General features: G+C 38.3%; 1 protein-coding gene across 1 annotated transcript in view; it reads left to right on the top strand.

Annotated features, from left to right (window-relative positions):
* Window positions 1-19379, top strand: part of LOC134576750 (sialic acid-binding Ig-like lectin 16) — a 68777-nt gene that overhangs the window by 26099 nt on the left and 23299 nt on the right. Inside the window, exons 8-11 of the mRNA XM_063435463.1 lie at window positions 6358-6747; window positions 12365-12688; window positions 15871-15900; window positions 18822-19058. Of these exons, the coding sequence (XP_063291533.1) occupies window positions 6358-6747; window positions 12365-12688; window positions 15871-15900; window positions 18822-19058 (981 nt within the window). The remainder of the gene's footprint in view (window positions 1-6357; window positions 6748-12364; window positions 12689-15870; window positions 15901-18821; window positions 19059-19379) is intronic.

Here is a 19379-nt window from a genome sequence, read left to right as displayed (position 1 = left end):
AAACCCCCCAAATTATGCTCAGCTAAGTCTTCTGAGTAAAAGGACACCCCCATTGTATGTCTATGGCACTATTTCGTGAAGCTACAGTGCCATACAGGAGACCTGTCCTTTTCAGTATTCACAGTTGAATTTTGAGAGACGGATTTAATGAGCCTATGCTTCCATTTGGGGTATTATAACAGTTTGACTGTTCAAAAAAAAAAAACCACAAAGGCCTACCATTTGTAAAAGTAGACACTCCAGGGTATATCATAAGGTGCATATTGTGCCTTAGCATGCCCCCATTTATTCACCAATATATGCCAAAGTATGTGGTAAAAAATAATTTTGTGCATTTTTTGACATACGGATTGCATTTTTGCTGGGCATTTTGTATATTTCATATGTGCCACTAAGTTCAAAACCTTCAAATTATGCTCAGCTAAGTCTTCTGAGTAAAAAGACATCCCCAATGAATGTCTTTGGCACTATTTTGTGAAGCTACAGTGGCATATTGGAGACCAAGCCATATCAGTTTTTACAGAACTTTGAATTTTGACGCTGGACCTATGTGCAATTTCCAAGCATCTTCGTAAGTTTTAAATTCAAACTACCCCACAAAGGCCTACCATTTCTTAAAGTAGACACCCCAGGGTATTTCAAAAGGCATATTTTGAACCTTAGCGTGGGATAATTTTTCCGCTAGCTTGTACCAGGTGTAGTGGTAATAAGCGTTTTTTCTGCCTTTTTGACACACAAAGTGAGTTTGCACAGTATATTTTGCAAACCTTATGTGTACCACCACTCTATAATACTTTATATGTTGCTCAGCTATGTCGGCTGAGTACAAAAATACCCCCGTATGTACCTTTGCCAGGTATATGTGGACATCGGAGGGGCACATTCGGGACACAGCCATTCCATTTTTTTTCAAACTTTACATTTTTACGCTGTGCCCATGTCCCATTTTAGAGTATTTTACCAGGCTATATAATCCAAATACCCCATAAAGCCATACCATTTCTTAAAGAAGACATCCCAGGGTATTTCAAAAGGCATATTTTGAAAATTAGTGTGGGATAATTTTTCCGCTAGCTTGTACCAGGTGTAGTGGTAATAAGCGTTTTTTCTGCCTTTTTGACACACAAAGTGAGTTTGCACAGTATATTTTGCAAACATTTTGTGTACCACCACTCTATAATACTTTATATGTTGCTCAGCTATGTCGGCTGAGTACAAAAATACCCCCGTATGTACCTTTGCCAGGTATATGTGGACATCGGAGGGGCACATTTGGGACACAACCATTCCATTTTTTTCAAACTTAAAATGTTTACGCTGTGCCCATGTCCCATTTTAGAGTATTTTACCAGGCTATATAATCCAAATACCCCATAAAGCCATACCATTTCTTAAAGAAGACATCCCAGGGTATTTCAAAAGGCATATTTTGAACCTTAGCGTGGGATCATTTTTCCGCTAGCTTGTACCAGGTGTAGTGGTAATGAGCGTTATTAAATGTATTTTTTTACTTTTTAAAACTTTTTTTACTTTTTAAAACTATTTTTTAAACTTTTGTTTCGCTTATTCATTTTTTTAAAGTTTCCTAAACTTTCGTAAAACTTTTTTTTACAGATTTAAAATTTTTCTAAGCTTTTTCTTTTACCGTTAACCCCTAACTAGCAGTAAGCAGCACTACCAGTAAATTCCCCATTTTCCCATAACTCCCACCCACCCCAGCTAGCAAAATATTTAATTATACAATATTTAAATTAGTTAATTAAATTAATTTAACCCCTGAGGGTTAAAAAATAAATAAAAGTTAATCGTCAGGGGTTAAAAAAAAATTAGATCACAGTATAATACTGTGATCTGTATTTTGATCACTGTAGGCAGTGATAGACTGGCAGGCAAGGGGTTAATTTTTATTTGGACTGGGTAAAGGGTTTATTTTTTACTTAAACGTTATTAAAACTTTTTTTTACTTAATTTTTTAACTTTTTAAAGCTTATTTTAAAACTTTTTTTAACGTTAACCCCTAGTTAGCCTAACACTAAATCCCCCAATTCCCCACTAACTTCCACCCTCCCCAGCTAGCTAAATTTATAATTTTAAAATATTTAAAATTAATTAATAAAATAAATTTAACCCCTGAGGGTTAAAAAAAAAAAGAATTAACCCTCAGGGGTTAAAAAAAAATCAGATCATATTAAAATGTAATCCCTGCCAATTGATCACTGTAGTCAGTGATCAATTGGCAGGGAAGGGGTTAATTTTTTATTAATATGGGTAAAGGGGGGGTGGGATTTTAATTAAACTTTTTTTTTTTAACACCAGGGGGCAGGATCACTGAAGATCCGTCTCCCTGCACTTCACACTGAACCCGGAAGTGCAGGGAGGCGGAGGTGAGTATACAGAGCACATGTGCCCGCTCTGACATGCTGTCAGAGCGGGCACATGTACTGGGACAGCCCGATCCGGTGCTCCCGGTCTGCCTCTAATGCAGAGGCAGACCGGAGCACCATTAACCCCACGATCGCCGCGTGAAGGGGTTAATGTAGTTGTTTTGCTTCAAATAGACTGTCCCTGCAGTCTCTAAATTGTAATCACTGCCTTTCCACACTAAGGACATCTCTAGTGGCTGTCATTCAAACAGTCACTACAGGCATTTCCTGTTGAGGTCCTACAGGACCAACGTTTGTCATCTTCACAGTCAGATAGAAGACACTGAATGCTCCCCATAGAGATTCATTGAGATTATGGATCTCTATGAGGAGCTGCTGACTGGCACAATGTGAAGTTTGCTGCGCGTGTGGGATAACATTTGATTGGCTGGGATTATTTACCCTGATGATCTCAGCAAAGGTAAGTGTGTCTCTAGTGAGTCTGGCACCATGTTGGTTATAACTTGTTTTATTAACATTTCAGGGTGCCCTGAACATCTAAACATATATGAGGACACCTTAACATTAGGAATACATTTTATTTTTAATGTTACATTGCTTCTTTAATAAGCAAAATGTACTTTTTAACCTGATGAAGTGCTTTATGTGTGCAGAGTGTGCCAATCATTATTTATGATCCGTCTCACCTTTTGATTTTGTCCTCGAGAGTATTGACATATAAATGGTGTTGCCCTGTTAAATTCTTTATCAGATTTCTTTTTGTACTCTAACAATTATTGTCTATCAATATATTATATTATATCAATATAGTGTACATCTTCAGTAGCAGCAATTATTATTATTATTATTATTATTTTATTATTTATATAGCGCCAACAAATTCCGTAGCGCTGTACAATTAACATTTTCTCACTGTAACCTCTATCTTTGAAATCTTGAATTCTTTTTTTGACTTTGTTGGATAAAAATGCTATTTTCTGTACAATTTCTTTTTTAATCTAATCAGTTGGCTTCTAGGTATGTTATTCAGCCACGGACTAAAATGGCAACTGTTGGTCTGGATGTAACTATTGTCAGTGAGCCTATTTGTGTGTATCAGTGAGCTTGTGGTTTTTATGTCAATGAGCTTATGTGTATCAATGGGATTATTTGTCTGTGAGCCTCTGTATCAATGAGCTTGTGTGCTTGTGTCAGTGAGATTGTCTGTGTCTGCATGCAAGTATGCTTACTGTATAATTACATTTTTTTACAATGACAATGACAATACATGGCACAATGACTTATGGTGCTGGCATACATTGTTTACCAGGGCTGCTTTGTATCCCCAGTCCAGCCCTGCAAAAAGAGACCAAGCATAGATGACATTTCAAGTATGCTTACCCCCCCCCGCCGACCCCACCTCTGTAAAAATTCCTGCAGATGCCCATACTCTGATGCTCTGTTATAATGTAGAATGCTGTGTGTTGAACAGTGATCAGTGCACGGTGGTGAATTAAACTCCTAAAAGAACTCTAATCAATAAAAACACTTCAGTTTCAGGAAACGCCTCTGGGACTAGCAGACTCTTTCTTACTTTCTAAAAGTGGCAGATTTCAAAGTTCAGAAATTTGCACCTTTATAAAGCTTGGGTTGCAATCTAATGACTGTCAATCATACGGTCCTCCTCCTCACTCACTCATGGTGGATATAAGTCTTCTCACAGACAAGCATTGGTTTCAAAGCCCCTCTATGAGAAGCACAGTCAGTGCAGAGCAGCGACTGAGCACAGAGATGGAGTGGAGCTGCAGTGAGGGACCCTCTCATTGGTCAGTTAGTGGAACATAACCTTTTTTTTAGTGGAGAATAATACAACTTAAATCTAAATAGTGTTTTAGACACTCCAGCTTTAGGGATAATACATATACATATAATAGGTATATTAAGGACAATATTCAGAATCAATAGCTTTTAACCCCTTAAGGATGGCAGGCGTGCTATGCCGTCCTTAGGGACCTGGCTCTAAACGCTGGGGGGTGGCATAGCATGTCCCCGCCGTCCTTTGTACTTACCCAGTCCCTGGCGATCGCGGTGTGGGGACTCACCTGGCAGCCCAGGGAGTCCCCCTCCGTCTGTTTCGAGTCCCCTGGGCCATGTGATCTCGAGGTCCTTGCGAGGACCTCACGATCACATGGATGGCATAGCCGTCCACAGCAATGCCAGCAGGTGGAGTGCCTGTAATGACAGGTACACCCCCTGCTGCCTGAAAAAAAATAAAACACAGTTTAAAACAGTGTAAAGTTTAATTATATATACGTATATCATATATATATATTTATTATATATATGATCTAAGTAAATATATACACATATACACACATACACATAAATACACATACATATATATTAATATCAAAATACACTTAGAATGATATTGATTAAATATATATAATAATTATTATATATATGTATATATAATAGAACATAAATAAATATATGAATACATTAATAAATAACATAAAATATAATAATAATAATAATAATAATAAATATATATATATATGTGTAAATTCATTCTAACTGTATTTTAAAATTAATATATATATATATATTTTTTTTATATATCAAAATACATGTAGAACAAAATAATATATATATCTATATGCATAAGTAGAAATTCCACAATGAAGGCTGCACTCCACTGTCTTCCTTAAAATCCCAAAATCTTTATTGGGTATACATTAAAAAATGATCGACATTTGAGCCCCACATTGGGCTTTCTTCAGGATCAAAAAAACAAACATCAAACATAAGTATATACTTATATATAAATAAAAAAAAATAATAATAAAAAAATTATATATACTACGTATATATTTATGTAATAATTTTATATAATTAGGTCATTTTATTAATTACAATTTGAGGGACCTGACTGACAACCCAGTCCGAAAGTCCAGGGAATTTAATTTGCTAGCACTATATTTGACCCTGTAACTTTCCAAAACACCATAAAACCTTTGCATGGGTGGTATAGTTTTACTAGGAAAACTTCGCTGAACACAAATATTAGTGTTTCAAAACAGTAAAATGTATTACTATAATGATATCGTCAGTGAAAGTGACAGTTTTTGTATTTTTTCACACACAAATGGCACTTACACGGACAATATAATTGTTTTGATACATTTAACTGTTTTGAAACACTAATATTTGTGTTCAGCGAAGTCTCCCAAGTATAACAGTACACCTCATGTACAGGTTTTATGGTGTTTTCAAAAGTTACAGAGTCAAATATAAGGCTTGCGTTTCATTTTTTTCACATTGTAATTCGCCAGATTGGTTACGTTGCCTTTGAGACCGTATGGTAGCCAAGGAATGAAGATTACCCCTATGATGGCATACCATTTGCAATAGTAGACAACCCAAGGTATTGCAAATGGGGTATGTCCAGTCTTTTTTAGTAGTTTAAAATTTTAGTAGTAAAATTTAAATATTAGTAGTTTTTAATATTTGATGTTAAATGAAAGCCCTGTTTCCCCTGAATAAAATTATATATAATAAGTGTGGATGCACATAATGTGAAAGAGGTGAATTACGCCTGAACAGACATATAGCGCAAATGCCAGGTTTTGTTTACATTTCGTTTTGATCACAACGTGTACATTTGGCTCAGTCTTTGAGGAGTTAATCTTTTTTTTAGCTCGGTTAAAGAAATGTCTTTGATCTAATTTTGATATTCATGGTTTCTCTTTACTGTAATTCCCTGTTTAGTGAAAAATCCCTTGGTGAGCAGACAGTGACACCTGTAACTGTGCCCCTCTCTCTCCCAGTTATGCTCTGCCCATATTGTGTTTTATTTTAGCTTAATCATGGATGCTGAGGGAGGAGTTTGTCTGGAATGTAACTATAATCCTGTGATCAGAGGGTTCTTTAATCTGTAATACACTCACACACAATACATACTAATTATTACTGGAATTTCCTCTCTCCACAGATATCGGCTGTAATGGAGATATCTCAGACTATACGATTACTGTGAAAGCTGTCACTGTGCAGGAGGGTCTGTGTGTCACCGTCCCCTGTACCTTCACCATTGATAGGAATAAGAGACTGACACAGGCAGTCGGATACTGGGGGTATTATGAGGGAAAGTCCTGCACACTCGGATCTTGCTATGTAGTGTCTAGTAATGAGTCAGTGAGTTTATCTTATAGAAAAGAAAACTTCCACATGACGGGGAATGTGAATAACCGAGACTGCTCGCTGACTATAAATGATGCAAAGAAACAAGATAACGGGACATATTATTTTAGGATAGAGGACGGTGTGGACGGGGTATTGAAATGGAACTACAAAGACAGTTATCTAGATGTCAATGTCAAAGGTGAGTTTGTGGCCATTGAGATCTGACAGTTTGCAATGACCGTGGGTCTGTGAGTCTCTGTGTATTTTGCTCGGTGAGAGACAGATTGGGTAAAACAGCATCCTGTTTATAAAGCCCAGAATACAGTAACATTACATGATGTGATTGGATGTGATATAAACAGCAATGCAGGATACTACACTAACATGGAATCTGGAAAATCTAAATAATAAATATCATTAATTAGGAATCATTCCTCAACAATGATCAATTCTGTTATCATCCAGCACCATACAGCAAACTCTAATATTATAGACTTGGATGTAATTGAATCGCCATAATCTGAGAAACACAGTATTCTCTTCAATAACAGTTACAAATGGAACAGAAAGTCATTAACAGGACATAGAATATCGGGTAAGGATTTGACATTTGTTAAGACAGGATCAGTATTCATTACTAAGTTCAATAGCTATTATAGTTGTATCATAGATGCCCTGGGTAAATATTGGTCAATTCTTAAAGGGATCTTTGGTTATGCCATAGTTTACCTAATTAATTGAAAGTTACTTTTAGACAGGTTTCCAATTTGAAAAAATATTTTAGCTCCTACTAGATTAAAAAATACGCAAGCACATATTCAAGTTACACAACTTAAACATGGCACCTTTAAATGCGGTGCTTCTAAATGTATTACATGTCAAGTTATAAAACATGGCCCTGGTTACTGGATATTCAATACCACTTTGACAAAACATTATGTGTCCCAAGGAATCACCTCATCTGTAGTATATCTTCTTACATGCCCCTGTGGGTTGCAGTATGTCGGACAAACCTTAAACAAAGGTTCGTGGAACATAGGTCTTCTATTAATAATTCAAGGGTTGCCAGTAGAATAGCCACTTGTTTTAGACAGCATCACAATTCTGATGCACAGATAAGTAGAAATACTGAGTTTGAATGGATCCCTGATAATTGTGGGGCCTATTCTAGCATTAGGATACTTCTGAAGGCTGAGTCCACTTGGATACATAGATTGTGAATATTAGCTCCTGGGATTTGTGTTTTATGTGTTTCTTGCTGAATAATACAATGCTGACACTCACTTCATATGAACAGCTTTACTTCCATAAGTCACACAACATAACTTGCAGAGTCACTGCTAAACTCACATCACGGAGTGCTCTCCTAAGCCCTCTTACTCCGGAAATCCCCCCAGCCTCTTAAGGCAACACAGTCCTTTAATATACACATATACACTAGGGAACTCTATGAGATTATAGATTTTTAAAGGAACACTATAGTCACCTAAATTACTTTAGCTAAATAAAGCAGCTTTAGTGTATAGATCATTCCCCTGCAATTTCACTGCTCAATTCACTGTCATTTAGGAGTTAAATCACTTTGTTTCTGTTTATGCAGCCCTAGCCACACCTCCCCTGGCTATGATTGACAGAGCCTGCATGAAAAAAAAAAACTGGTTTCACTTTCAAACAGATGTAATTTACCTTAAATAATTGTATCTCAGTCTCTAAATTGAACTTTAATCACATACAGGAGGCTCTTGCAGGGTCTAGCAAACTATTAACATAGCAGGGGGTAAGAAAATCTTAATTAAACAGAACTTGCAATAAAGAAAGCCTAAATAGGGCTCTCTTTACAGGAAGTGTTTATGGAAGGCTGTGCAAGTCACGTGCAGGGAGGTGTGACTAGGGTTCATAAACAAAGAGATTTAACTCCTAAATGGCAGAGGATTGAGCAGTGAGGCTGCAGGGGCATGTTCTACACACCAAAACTGCTGCATTAAGCTAAAGTTGTTCAGGTGACTATAGTGTCCCTTTAAACCTTTTAAAACTTTTTTTTCTTTCTCTGCTTGTGGACACTTGAACTAAATTAATTTATTGCATTTATCTTTTTGGAGGATAATGATATGCAATCATTCTATGTACTGCATATATACCTTTTTTCTCAATATTAAAATTACAATTATTTTTATATGAATGTGTTTATATGTATTTTGAGATACTATTTGTGTAAATTGTCTAGGAACCTGCTTATTCATTTATGCATTGTTGTTTATTATAGTTTCATTATTATTATCATTGAGCATGTTTATTGAAAGTGCCCTTTTTATCCAGGAGGGATGCTGCCATTGTTGGAGAGGGTACTAAATAAATAAATATCATAGATAGTTAATAAAGAAATACAAGCCGGACTATTTGGTACAACGAGCTCAGGTTATATTAACTCATAATATAGACTAAAGCAAAGCTAACATGTAGATACTTATAAAAACAAGTGGTAGGAGATAGTTTCATTAAGACCTCTCGGGGCCACAGTATCCAATTCATGGATCCAGAAAGTTTCTGTTTAATAATGTCCTGCCCCGATCACCTGCTCTTCTTGATAAGGGGACATGTTCGATGGCAACAAACTTTAAAGTGGCTAGTGAATGTTTCTGGCAAAAAAATGTTTCGCCACAGGTTTGTCGGACATTCCATCCCTGTATGCCAACCTGATGCTGGAACAGTGTATAAGAAAAAGGCAAGCTCCACACTAGGAGAAGATAAATACTACCTGATAATACAATATCTATAAAAAACAAAAACATAGAACATAGTGTTATACAATACAGAAAGGGGGAGGGGGTAAGAAAACTCACAAGACGTCAGGATATTCAGGTTTGTCTCCCCAGAAAAGGGGTAAAAATACTTCTGTTGGTACTTCAACTTGCAGCTGTAGGTTATAAAAGGAGAGCCAATAGCGTAAGAAAGTTAAAACAACAGTTTTAATGCTTGAAAATGCACTTACAGAAGGCAATATGTTCAGGCATATCTCCACCTATGCACTTCTGGGTTTTGGCGTGATCCATTGCATCGGAAGTGCATTGTATTACACCAATAAGTATCTGCAAGTGGAGAGACTGAGACTGACTGGGAGATACAGAGAGGACACTTGGACTGTATATTTTGCAATATCCAGGACTCTTTTGGTGTGCTCCTGATACAGTGACGTTTTACTTTCGGTTTTAAAGTCAAATTTTTTTAAAATAACGTTTTTTTCACCTTTTAACTTTCGGCTGGTGGTGAATCTACATTACCAACGTTAGGATCCAACGTACCCAAGGGTCTGATTCTCCCTGTGCCTGATAGTCTGGAGTGGTACTACAACCACTCCACAATTGTGAGTGTACTTCTTGTAGAGTTGCACAGTATTTATTTAATTCAGACTGTATTGCACTAGGTCCTTCTTTGTGCTTATATATTTTAGTTTTTGTGGCATACCAATCCAAGAGAGTGCACATATTATATCCTTCTGTGTTACTAATAAGTGTGGGCTTTTTTCACATTTATTTTTTTATTTTTTGGGGGTATTTTGGAATTTCGTTTGCACTGTCATTTTACTTTATTTTATAATTGTTTGCGCACCTACACTTTTTGTTTTTGTTCGTTTTGGGGATCTACGTTATCAGAGTTCCTTGTAGGTTGTTGCACTTACATTGTTGCTTTTAAATTGTATGGTAACACCTATTTTAATCATTTTTTTGCACCATTCTATTTTTTTTTTTTAATGTCTGCTAACACCTGGAGGTTTTTGTTTCTGTCTGGTGAATATATTTGGATCTGAGTCTTGGTTGGAATTCTACCCTATATTGGGTATCTTGGATAAACATAATATCTGTTTTTTACCTGTCTAATTCTTGTGTCAACATGGAACAAATTTCTGGGGTATTAAGGCCTCTTACATTTAGTGACAGTAGGGTAACCTGGGCCATATTGGGCTTGTGGTAGAGTTTCCACGATAATTACAGCCCCCATATGGAACGCCATGATAGTTGGGATGTGGCAGAGTGGTGATAAAGGACCATAAGAAAAAATTACAAGCAGATGAAGAACAAAAACTATATACAGGAGTATGATCTAAATACTGATACTGACAGAGAGAATGGTGCCAAACCTATAGGAGACGTGGTTGTATCCATAAATAGTTGTGGGGGTAGGGGACCTAGTTACCATAAGGGGAACTGAATGATTGCTTCAGATGCATTGGTGGCGCCACGGATTGCACCCACATCACAGATATGTGTGCGACCCGCACCGCGTGAACTGCACAGGCCCCTGTAAACCCTACATTTTTCAGATTAGGATATTATCAACTTTTTCTGTGGCCACATGGGCCTGGCCTATGCAATTAAATGAATAATCATTGGCATCACATATTAAGACAGTAAGGACCTGAGGGTACCCCATTTTGTGGGCTAAATTAGTGCATACCAGCAGGGCCGCCACCAGAAATTTTGGGGCCCCTAACTCAGCTCAGGGTCTGGGCCCCCTGGGGCCCGCCTCCAATCCCGCCCACAGGGTCCGCCTACAAATCCTGCCCACAGGAATACACACACAGACACAAAAACACACACTGATACAAAAGGACACACACACACACAAATATATATACTAACAGACACACATACTGAAACAGAAATACACGCATATAGGCATACGTACTGGCACACACATACTGAGACATACACACATATACAGACACACAGGCATACATAGTGACAGATAGACACATACTAACATACATACAGACACACATGCATGAGGACTTACACATACATACATCGACATTACATACATACACACAGACATACATTTATTCATACTGGAATACATACATATATACATACATACATACATACATACATACTGACATACACACAGACATACTTACATTCTGACATACACACAGACATTCTGACATACACACAGACATACTGACAAACATACAGACATACTGACATTCTGACATACACACAGACATACTGACATACATACATACATACTAACATACACAAATACAGCTAACTTTTCTTACCTTTTTTTGCAGGTGGAAGGCTGTGACTGATGAGAGTCGGCGTGGCTCCAGCGGCGGTTGTCTTTCTTCCCTCCCACGCGGCGCTGAGGGGAGGTGAGGGAGCTAGGAGGAAGTGACGGGCACTTCCTCCCAGCAGTACTTTGCGGCTTAGATTTTTTTAAAGGGCCCGGTCGCGCTATTGCACGGCCGCAGCGCTGACCGGGCCCCTGAACATACAGGGACCATCGGGTGGCCCTAAGTGAGAGGGCCACCCGATGGGCCCCATCAGCGTGCGCTACACATGGGGTCTGGGCGGCCGGGCCCCCCAGGGCCGCCGGGCCCGTGACAACCGTTATGGTTGTCACCCCCTGATGGCGGCCCTGCATACCAGGTTCAACTAACCACTTCAGACCAAGTGACCCTAGACTCAGTAACCTACCAACGCATTTTGCAACCCGACTGACCGACCAACCAACCCTACAGCCCCCGACTCTGGGCCTACTGCAGGCCCCACAGGTGTGCCACAGATAGTGGGGTGACGAGCAGGTAAAAACCTATCCAAACGCCCAAATCGAGACATATCGTCCTTAGGTACGACCACCACCCTCTAATGGTTCCGACAATCAGACACTTATATGACCACTGTTGGCTTCATGCAATGTTTCGCTTATTGTGTTTAATACCTTTATGTTTATTCATTGCAACGCAAAAACTATTACTATAAATAAAGCATTTTTATTAAAAATCCTAAACTCTATTAACCATTTATTGTCATTGGTAGATCTCACAGAAAAGCCACAGATTATCCTCCCAGAGAAACTGGTGGCAGGTAACGAGGTGACCCTGACATGTAAACCTCCTGATACTGGGAACTGCTCTGGGACAGCTACAGAAATCAGATGGGGAAGACTGGAAAAGGAAGACAGGACAAAATCTGATCCATTGATTATATGTGGGGAGAAGAGAACTAGAATCTCTCAATGCAAAGAATCAACAATCACTTTTACCCTTTCTCAAAATGATCATCAAACAGCGATAACCTGCAATGTGACTTTCCCAGCGGTGGGTAATTCTACCCAAACATCCGTTACCCTAGATGTTCAGTGTAAGTATATGTCTCATTGTGCACAGTGTCTGAATACATAGTTACAGAATAACCCTATTGTTTCCCTTTATGAATGCTGGTTCATACTGAGTAAATTACTGTCTGCCATCTCATTTGCACTATATGAAGTATTTACTATGGGTAAGGAGATTATGGACCTTCACCGAAGGCTTGCTACTTGAAAATGTTATCCTCTGGTTCAATGCAGGGAATTTACAATCAGTGGGATATGAATTGAATGAAATCTCCCAGTTTTTGGCATTATACTTTATAGATGAAGTATGTGATTTGAGTTTACTCATTAACATTGACTGAATTCTTTAAAAGTGACCAGGAACCCACCAGTTAGACCTGTCACTGGTATTGAATCCTTTGTTAAAGGGAAACTATAGTCAACAAAACAACGTTAGCTGAATGAAGCTGTTTTGGTGTAGATCATGCCTCTGAAAGCTCACTGCTCAATTTTCTGCATTTAGGAGCTAAATTACTTTTGATTTTGTTTATCTAGCCCTAGCCACACTTCCCAAGGAAGACTGTGCAAGTCACATGCAGGGAGGTGTGACCAGGGCTGTATAATGTGATTTAACTCTTAAATGGCAGAGAACTGTTCAATAATAATGCAGGGGCATGATCTATATACCAAAACTGCTTTATTGAGCTACTGTTGTTTTGGTGACATAGTGTCCCTTTAAGAAACTTTTATACTGAGTGGAATCATTCATCATACCTTATGGGTTCCTTTAGTTTTCTGTTCTCATACAATCTGATGATTTTGCTTGGAATGGCAATTATTTTTGATATTGTTTAAATGTATTTCAGCATGCTAAATGATTTGTGTTTGTATTCAATTCAGTATTTTCTTACTATTTGTTCTAATTATTCACATGTATTGTTGCTGTTTTTTTAATTATATGTCCAATTTATTTTGACATATAACTATTTTATGTTTGATTGAGTTTACCATCTCTAGATTTGTGGCTCTATTGGCAAAATGTATCCCTTCTGTGTCAGCCATTGTATGACTTTGTGGAGAACACCCATTAACACCAATGGGGGATTTGTAACTCATATCTTTATTTTATTTGTTTTATTAGTCTACTTTCACTACACTGATTACTTGTTGGTTTATGGCAGAGATAGGTAACCTTCAGCACTCCAAATGTGGTGCTCTTACAGCCATAATGCTGGCAAACATGTATATACAAGATTTTAGGGATACAGCTGTCATTTCCTAAAGGGGAATACATAAACAATAAATAGTGTAATATTGTCAGATACAATAATCAATGACACTCATTAGTGGTAGCACTCACGAGATAGTGGTGTATTAATTTGCCTCAAGGGTGCCTCCCTCGATGTCTGTTGGGGGGGATGATCACACTCTCTTCCCTTTCAATGTTACTTTCAGGACGTAATAAGTGAAATCCAGGTAGCTGTATCAAAAAATGTAATTTATTGATTTAAAACTTATATAAAATTAGGTTTCAAATTAAAAAAACAAACAGAAACAATGGTTCTTCACGTTTCGTTCGTATAGAACTTCCTCAAGGACCATGAACAATTAAAATCATTCAAAAAAAGGGCAGATTTTAAGAAAACTCAATACCTTGCCTTCAGTTAGTCCCCACCAAGACCTCATTCTACTTTTTTACACTACAAAGATAACCTATGTCATTTGAATATCAGACTGATCCAGTTCAAAAGTAGTTATGGTAGGGTGTGGAACTGCACTCTGTCCCTTTAAGTAGTATGTAGCTTGGTGCAACTCTGACAGTCTCAGTACTAGAGACCAAATGCTGAGTAACAAAATAGAAGAAAGGTCCAGGGACTCCAAAGTACAAACCAGGCAATTTTATTGAACCCACTCCATCACAACGTTTCGACCTACACCTAGTTTGACAAAGACCCTGTAGGTCGAAACGTTGTGATGGAGTGGGTTCAATAAAATTGCCTGGTTTGTACCTTGGAGTGCCTGTACCTTTCTTCTATTTTGATCCAGTCCAAAAGACACGAATGATACAATAACTTCAGAAGACCATTTCATCCTTTTTTGGGGCCTTGGCAGTGTGGTACGGTGATACCCCTTTAATCACAGTTAGTATGGAGTCCATGTCTGGATTACCTTTTTAACTGATGGAGACTCTAAGCAAATGCTTTTAGAGAAAAAAAACAGAGAACAACTTTAAGATTGAGCAAAATGTCAGAAAACACCATAGCTTGACCTTATATGAGACCTCTACAAACAGGCATTTCAGATCTTGATTACCCTATGGGCATTTCAGATCTTGATTACCCTATAAATGGCATCAGTCTGTTATATAAAAGACATAGGGTCTCTCTTTAATAGCAAAAGTGAGCAAAACCCCTTTTGAGACCTGTCCCAGTGCCAAAGTGTAAGCTATTGAGTTTTCTAAGTTTTTGCCTATTCTCAAAATTCTCATTTTGCTTCAATGCATTTGTTTAAGGTCTTTCCATGTTAAAAGGTTAATCCAGACGTGAACCTTGCTTCACTGACGAGGCCCAGAGAAGTCTGAAATGATCGCCCAGGTTGCTGTATCTCTCTTGCACTTAAAAATATATACAATTTAAAATCTCAACAGCCCTTATCGGTGGGATAAGTCAGATATGTTATCTCGGTAATAGCATAAGGGAGTGGTGACTAACCAAGGGCAAGTTATGGAGTTCTGTGAGTATGTACCCATTCTGAGCAGTCTCATATTGAGATAATTAAAATAGACATTAAATTACTGCTAGATAAATCTATTCCTCTACAGGCTGCTAATCATTATTGGAGTATAAATGAAGGTTAATGAGGCTTTAAGGAGTAAATGTCATGTTGCCAAATAAATGAAAAAAAATACATTTTTATACATTTTTGAGGTAAGGGAGTTCAGCCCTGTCATCAACAACCAGGTGGACAGTGTGATTTTATTGTTGATACAGACTTTGCAACCATATCCCCTTTAATAAATATCCACCAAGATGTATTCACCTATTGAACACACCACACAGCAAAATTAAAACAATATTTAAATTAACTTTCAGTGAATAGGTCTGAAGTGTGAAATTTCAAGCCAATACATTATACTGAGTGTAGCAGATATACAATTCTATAAAAAGACACATTTGTTTTCTCTTATCCTTTATTTAACACATTCTGTATTTTTTTTTTTTTTTAACAGATCCCCCGTTTATCTCTGACAAATCTTCAGGTATTGATTAATTCTTATTTTTGCATTTTTTCTAATCAAGTTATTACAAGTATAAAACATTTGATTTGAAAAATGAGCAGGAGCCCATTGACCAGCTACCAAACAGCCTTACTCCAATAATAAAATGTGCAGTCACACAGATCCCATGCATCCCTTCCCAATATAAGGATAGGATGTGTAACAGGGTTTATATTATCATTAGGGAATCTATCAGTAGAATAGGATAACCTACTCTTTTAACATATGTTTTGTTTTTCTTATATTTATTAGAGTGTGAAACATATCTATACGCTACACCAGATTGCCTTGGGTGAGAGATTTGGGGTGATCCCCAAGACCCTCTATCACCCACACAGAATCTAAGCTATTGTCTCCCAATTCTCATCTCCTGTATGATGTTATAAGTAGGGAGCATTATGGTTTGTTCAGTGTCCTTTCCCCTCATATGGTTACAGTGCCAGAGGAATACCTTGTCCCTCTAGCAAAAGTGGAGACAATAATATTCCAAAATATCCTAAAAACCTCAAATCAAGTGCTAGAGTTATTTGTCTTTCGGACAATGAAAGTATGTACAATCAAAGTTATACATTACACTGTCTATTGTTAGAGGACCACTATAGGCACCCAGACCACTTCAGCTCAATGAAGTGGTCTGGGTGCCAGGTCCATCTAGGATTAACCCTTTCTCCTGTAAACATAGTTTCAGAGAAACTGCTATGTTTACCTATGGGTTAATACAGCCTCTAGTGGCTGTCTCATTGACAGTCGCTAGAGGCGCTTCCGCGCTTATCACTGTGATTTTCACAGTGAGAAGACGCCAGCGTCCATAGGAAAGCATTGAGAATGCTTTCCTATGAGACTGGCTGAATGCGCGCGCGGCTCTTGCCGCGCATGCACATTCAGCCGATGACATCAGAAGAGGGAGGAGAGTCCCAGCGCTGAGGAAACCCGGAGCTGGAAAAAAGGTAAGGGATTAACCCCTTCCTCCCCCTTCAGCGCCACGGGAGTGGGACCCTGAGGGTGGGGGCACCCTCAGGGCACTACAGGGAGTGCAGAATTATCAGGCAAATGAGTATTTTGACCACATCATCCTCTTTATGCATGTTGTCTTACTCCAAGCTGTATAGGCTCGAAAGCCTACTACCAATTAAGCATATTAGGTGATGTGCATCTCTGTAATGAGAAGGGGTGTGGTCTAATGACATCAACACCCTATATCAGGTGTGCATAATAATTAGGCAACTTCCTTTCCTTTGGCAAAATGGGTCAAAAGAAGGACTTGACAGGCTCAGAAAAGTCAAAAATAGTGAGATATCTTGCAGAGGGATGCAGCACTCTTAAAATTGCAAAGCTTCTGAAGCGTGATCATCGAACAATCAAGCGTTTCATTCAAAATAGTCAACAGGGTCGCAAGAAGCGTGTGTAAAAACCAAGGCGCAAAATAACTGCCCATGAACTGAGAAAAGTCAAGCGTGCAGCTGCCAAGATGCCACTTGCCACCAGTCTGGCCATATTTCAGAGCTGCAACATCACTGGCGTGCCCAAAAGCACAAGGTGTGCAATACTCAGAGACATGGCCAAGGTAAGAAAGGCTGAAAGACGACCACCACTGAACAAGACACACAAGCTGAAACGTCAAGACTGGACCAAGAAATATCTCAAGACTGATTTTTCTAAGGTTTTATGGACTGATGAAATGAGAGTGAGTCTTGATGGGCCAGATGGATGGGCCCGTGGCTGGATTGGTAAAGGGCAGAGAGCTCCAGTCCGACTCAGACGCCAGCAAGGTGGAGGTGGAGTACTGGTTTGGGCTGGTATCATCAAAGATGAGCTTGTGGGGCCTTTTCGGGTTGAGGATGGAGTCAAGCTCAACTCCCAGTCCTACTGCCAGTTTCTGGAAGACACCTTCTTCAAGCAGTGGTACAGGAAGAAGTCTGCATCCTTCAAGAAAAACATGATTTTCATGCAGGACAATGCTCCATCACACGCGTCCAAGTACTCCACAGCGTGGCTGGCAAGAAAGGGTATAAAAGAAGAAAATCTAATGACATGGCCTCCTTGTTCACCTGATCTGAACCCCATTGAGAACCTGTGGTCCATCATCAAATGTGAGATTTACAAGGAGGGAAAACAGTACACCTCTCTGAACAGTGTCTGGGAGGCTGTGGTTGCTTCTGCACGCAATGTTGATGGTGAACAGATCAAAACACTGACAGAATCCATAGATGGCAGGCTTTTGAGTGTCCTTGCAAAGAAAGGTGGCTACATTGGTCACTAATTTGTTTTTGTTTTGTTTTTGAATGTCAAAAATGTATATTTGTGAATGTTGAGATGTTATATTGGTTTCACTGGTAAAAATAAATAATTGAAATGGGTATATATTTGTTTTTTGTTAAGTTGCCTAATAATTATGCACAGTAATAGTCACCTGCACACACAGATATCCCCCTAAAATAGCTAAAACTAAAAACAAACTAAAAACTACTTCCAAAAATATTCAGCTTTGATATTAATGAGTTTTTTGGGTTCATTGAGAACATGGTTGTTGTTCAATAATAAAATTAATCCTCAAAAATACAACTTGCCTAATAATTCTGCACTCCCTGTATAGTGCCAGGGAAACAAGTTTGTTTTCCTGGCACTATAGTGGTCCTTTAAGAATTAACCAGTACATTGAATATCTTTCACCAAAATAGAGAAGTTGGAAAGAACCTGTGTTGGAGAAATGTTTTAGTTTTGCTATTTTTACACTGAACTTTAGTTCCGTGGTGAATTCTTAGTATTGTGTAGTTCAGTCAATAAAACATTGTGCGTGCTTTCCACCTTAAATGTCACCCAGTCCTAATCATTGCACATTGTGCTCAGTGCAGTAAGCTGATCATCCAATATATCACTTTGTACTTTGTGCTCTGTTTCTGTAGAAGCATTTTATGATAACAGACCACTGGTTGTGAAGGAAGGAGACAATGTGACTCTACGATGTTCAGTAGACAGTAACCCCCCGGCTAATGTGACCTGGTGGAGAGGAAAAGAAAAGAAAACTAAACATAATATACTGACCATAACAAACATATCACGTCAGTATACAGATACATACGACTGTGTAGCTTCCAATGAACATGGAAATGCCAGTACTGCTGTCACTATCGCTGTGTTATGTAAGTATCGACCAATGGAAACAAATACAAAACGTATAGACCTCCTTCCAGGAGAAAAGCAAATAATTAACATAGCTGAATATATATTGTGACCATGGTTTTGGAACCAACCTCTTTAAGAAAATATCACCTAAACGATATTTAATCCACACTATAACAAACTAATAATACAATACCTTTCAAGGTTTTCCACTAAACTGGGGTTCACTGGAAGTTAACCATGGCATGGTACATTTAAAGCCAAAATAGCATTGTTGAGAACATTATCAAACTCTCAAAGCCATTCCATGGTAAACTCCAGAAAAATGGTTTGGTAAGTAA

Source organism: Pelobates fuscus, chromosome 11 (assembly GCF_036172605.1).
Source record: "Pelobates fuscus isolate aPelFus1 chromosome 11, aPelFus1.pri, whole genome shotgun sequence".
Classification (NCBI taxonomy): domain Eukaryota; kingdom Metazoa; phylum Chordata; class Amphibia; order Anura; family Pelobatidae; genus Pelobates; species Pelobates fuscus.
Note: the sequence above shows the minus strand (reverse complement) of the source record. Positions and strands in the feature narration are given on the sequence as shown.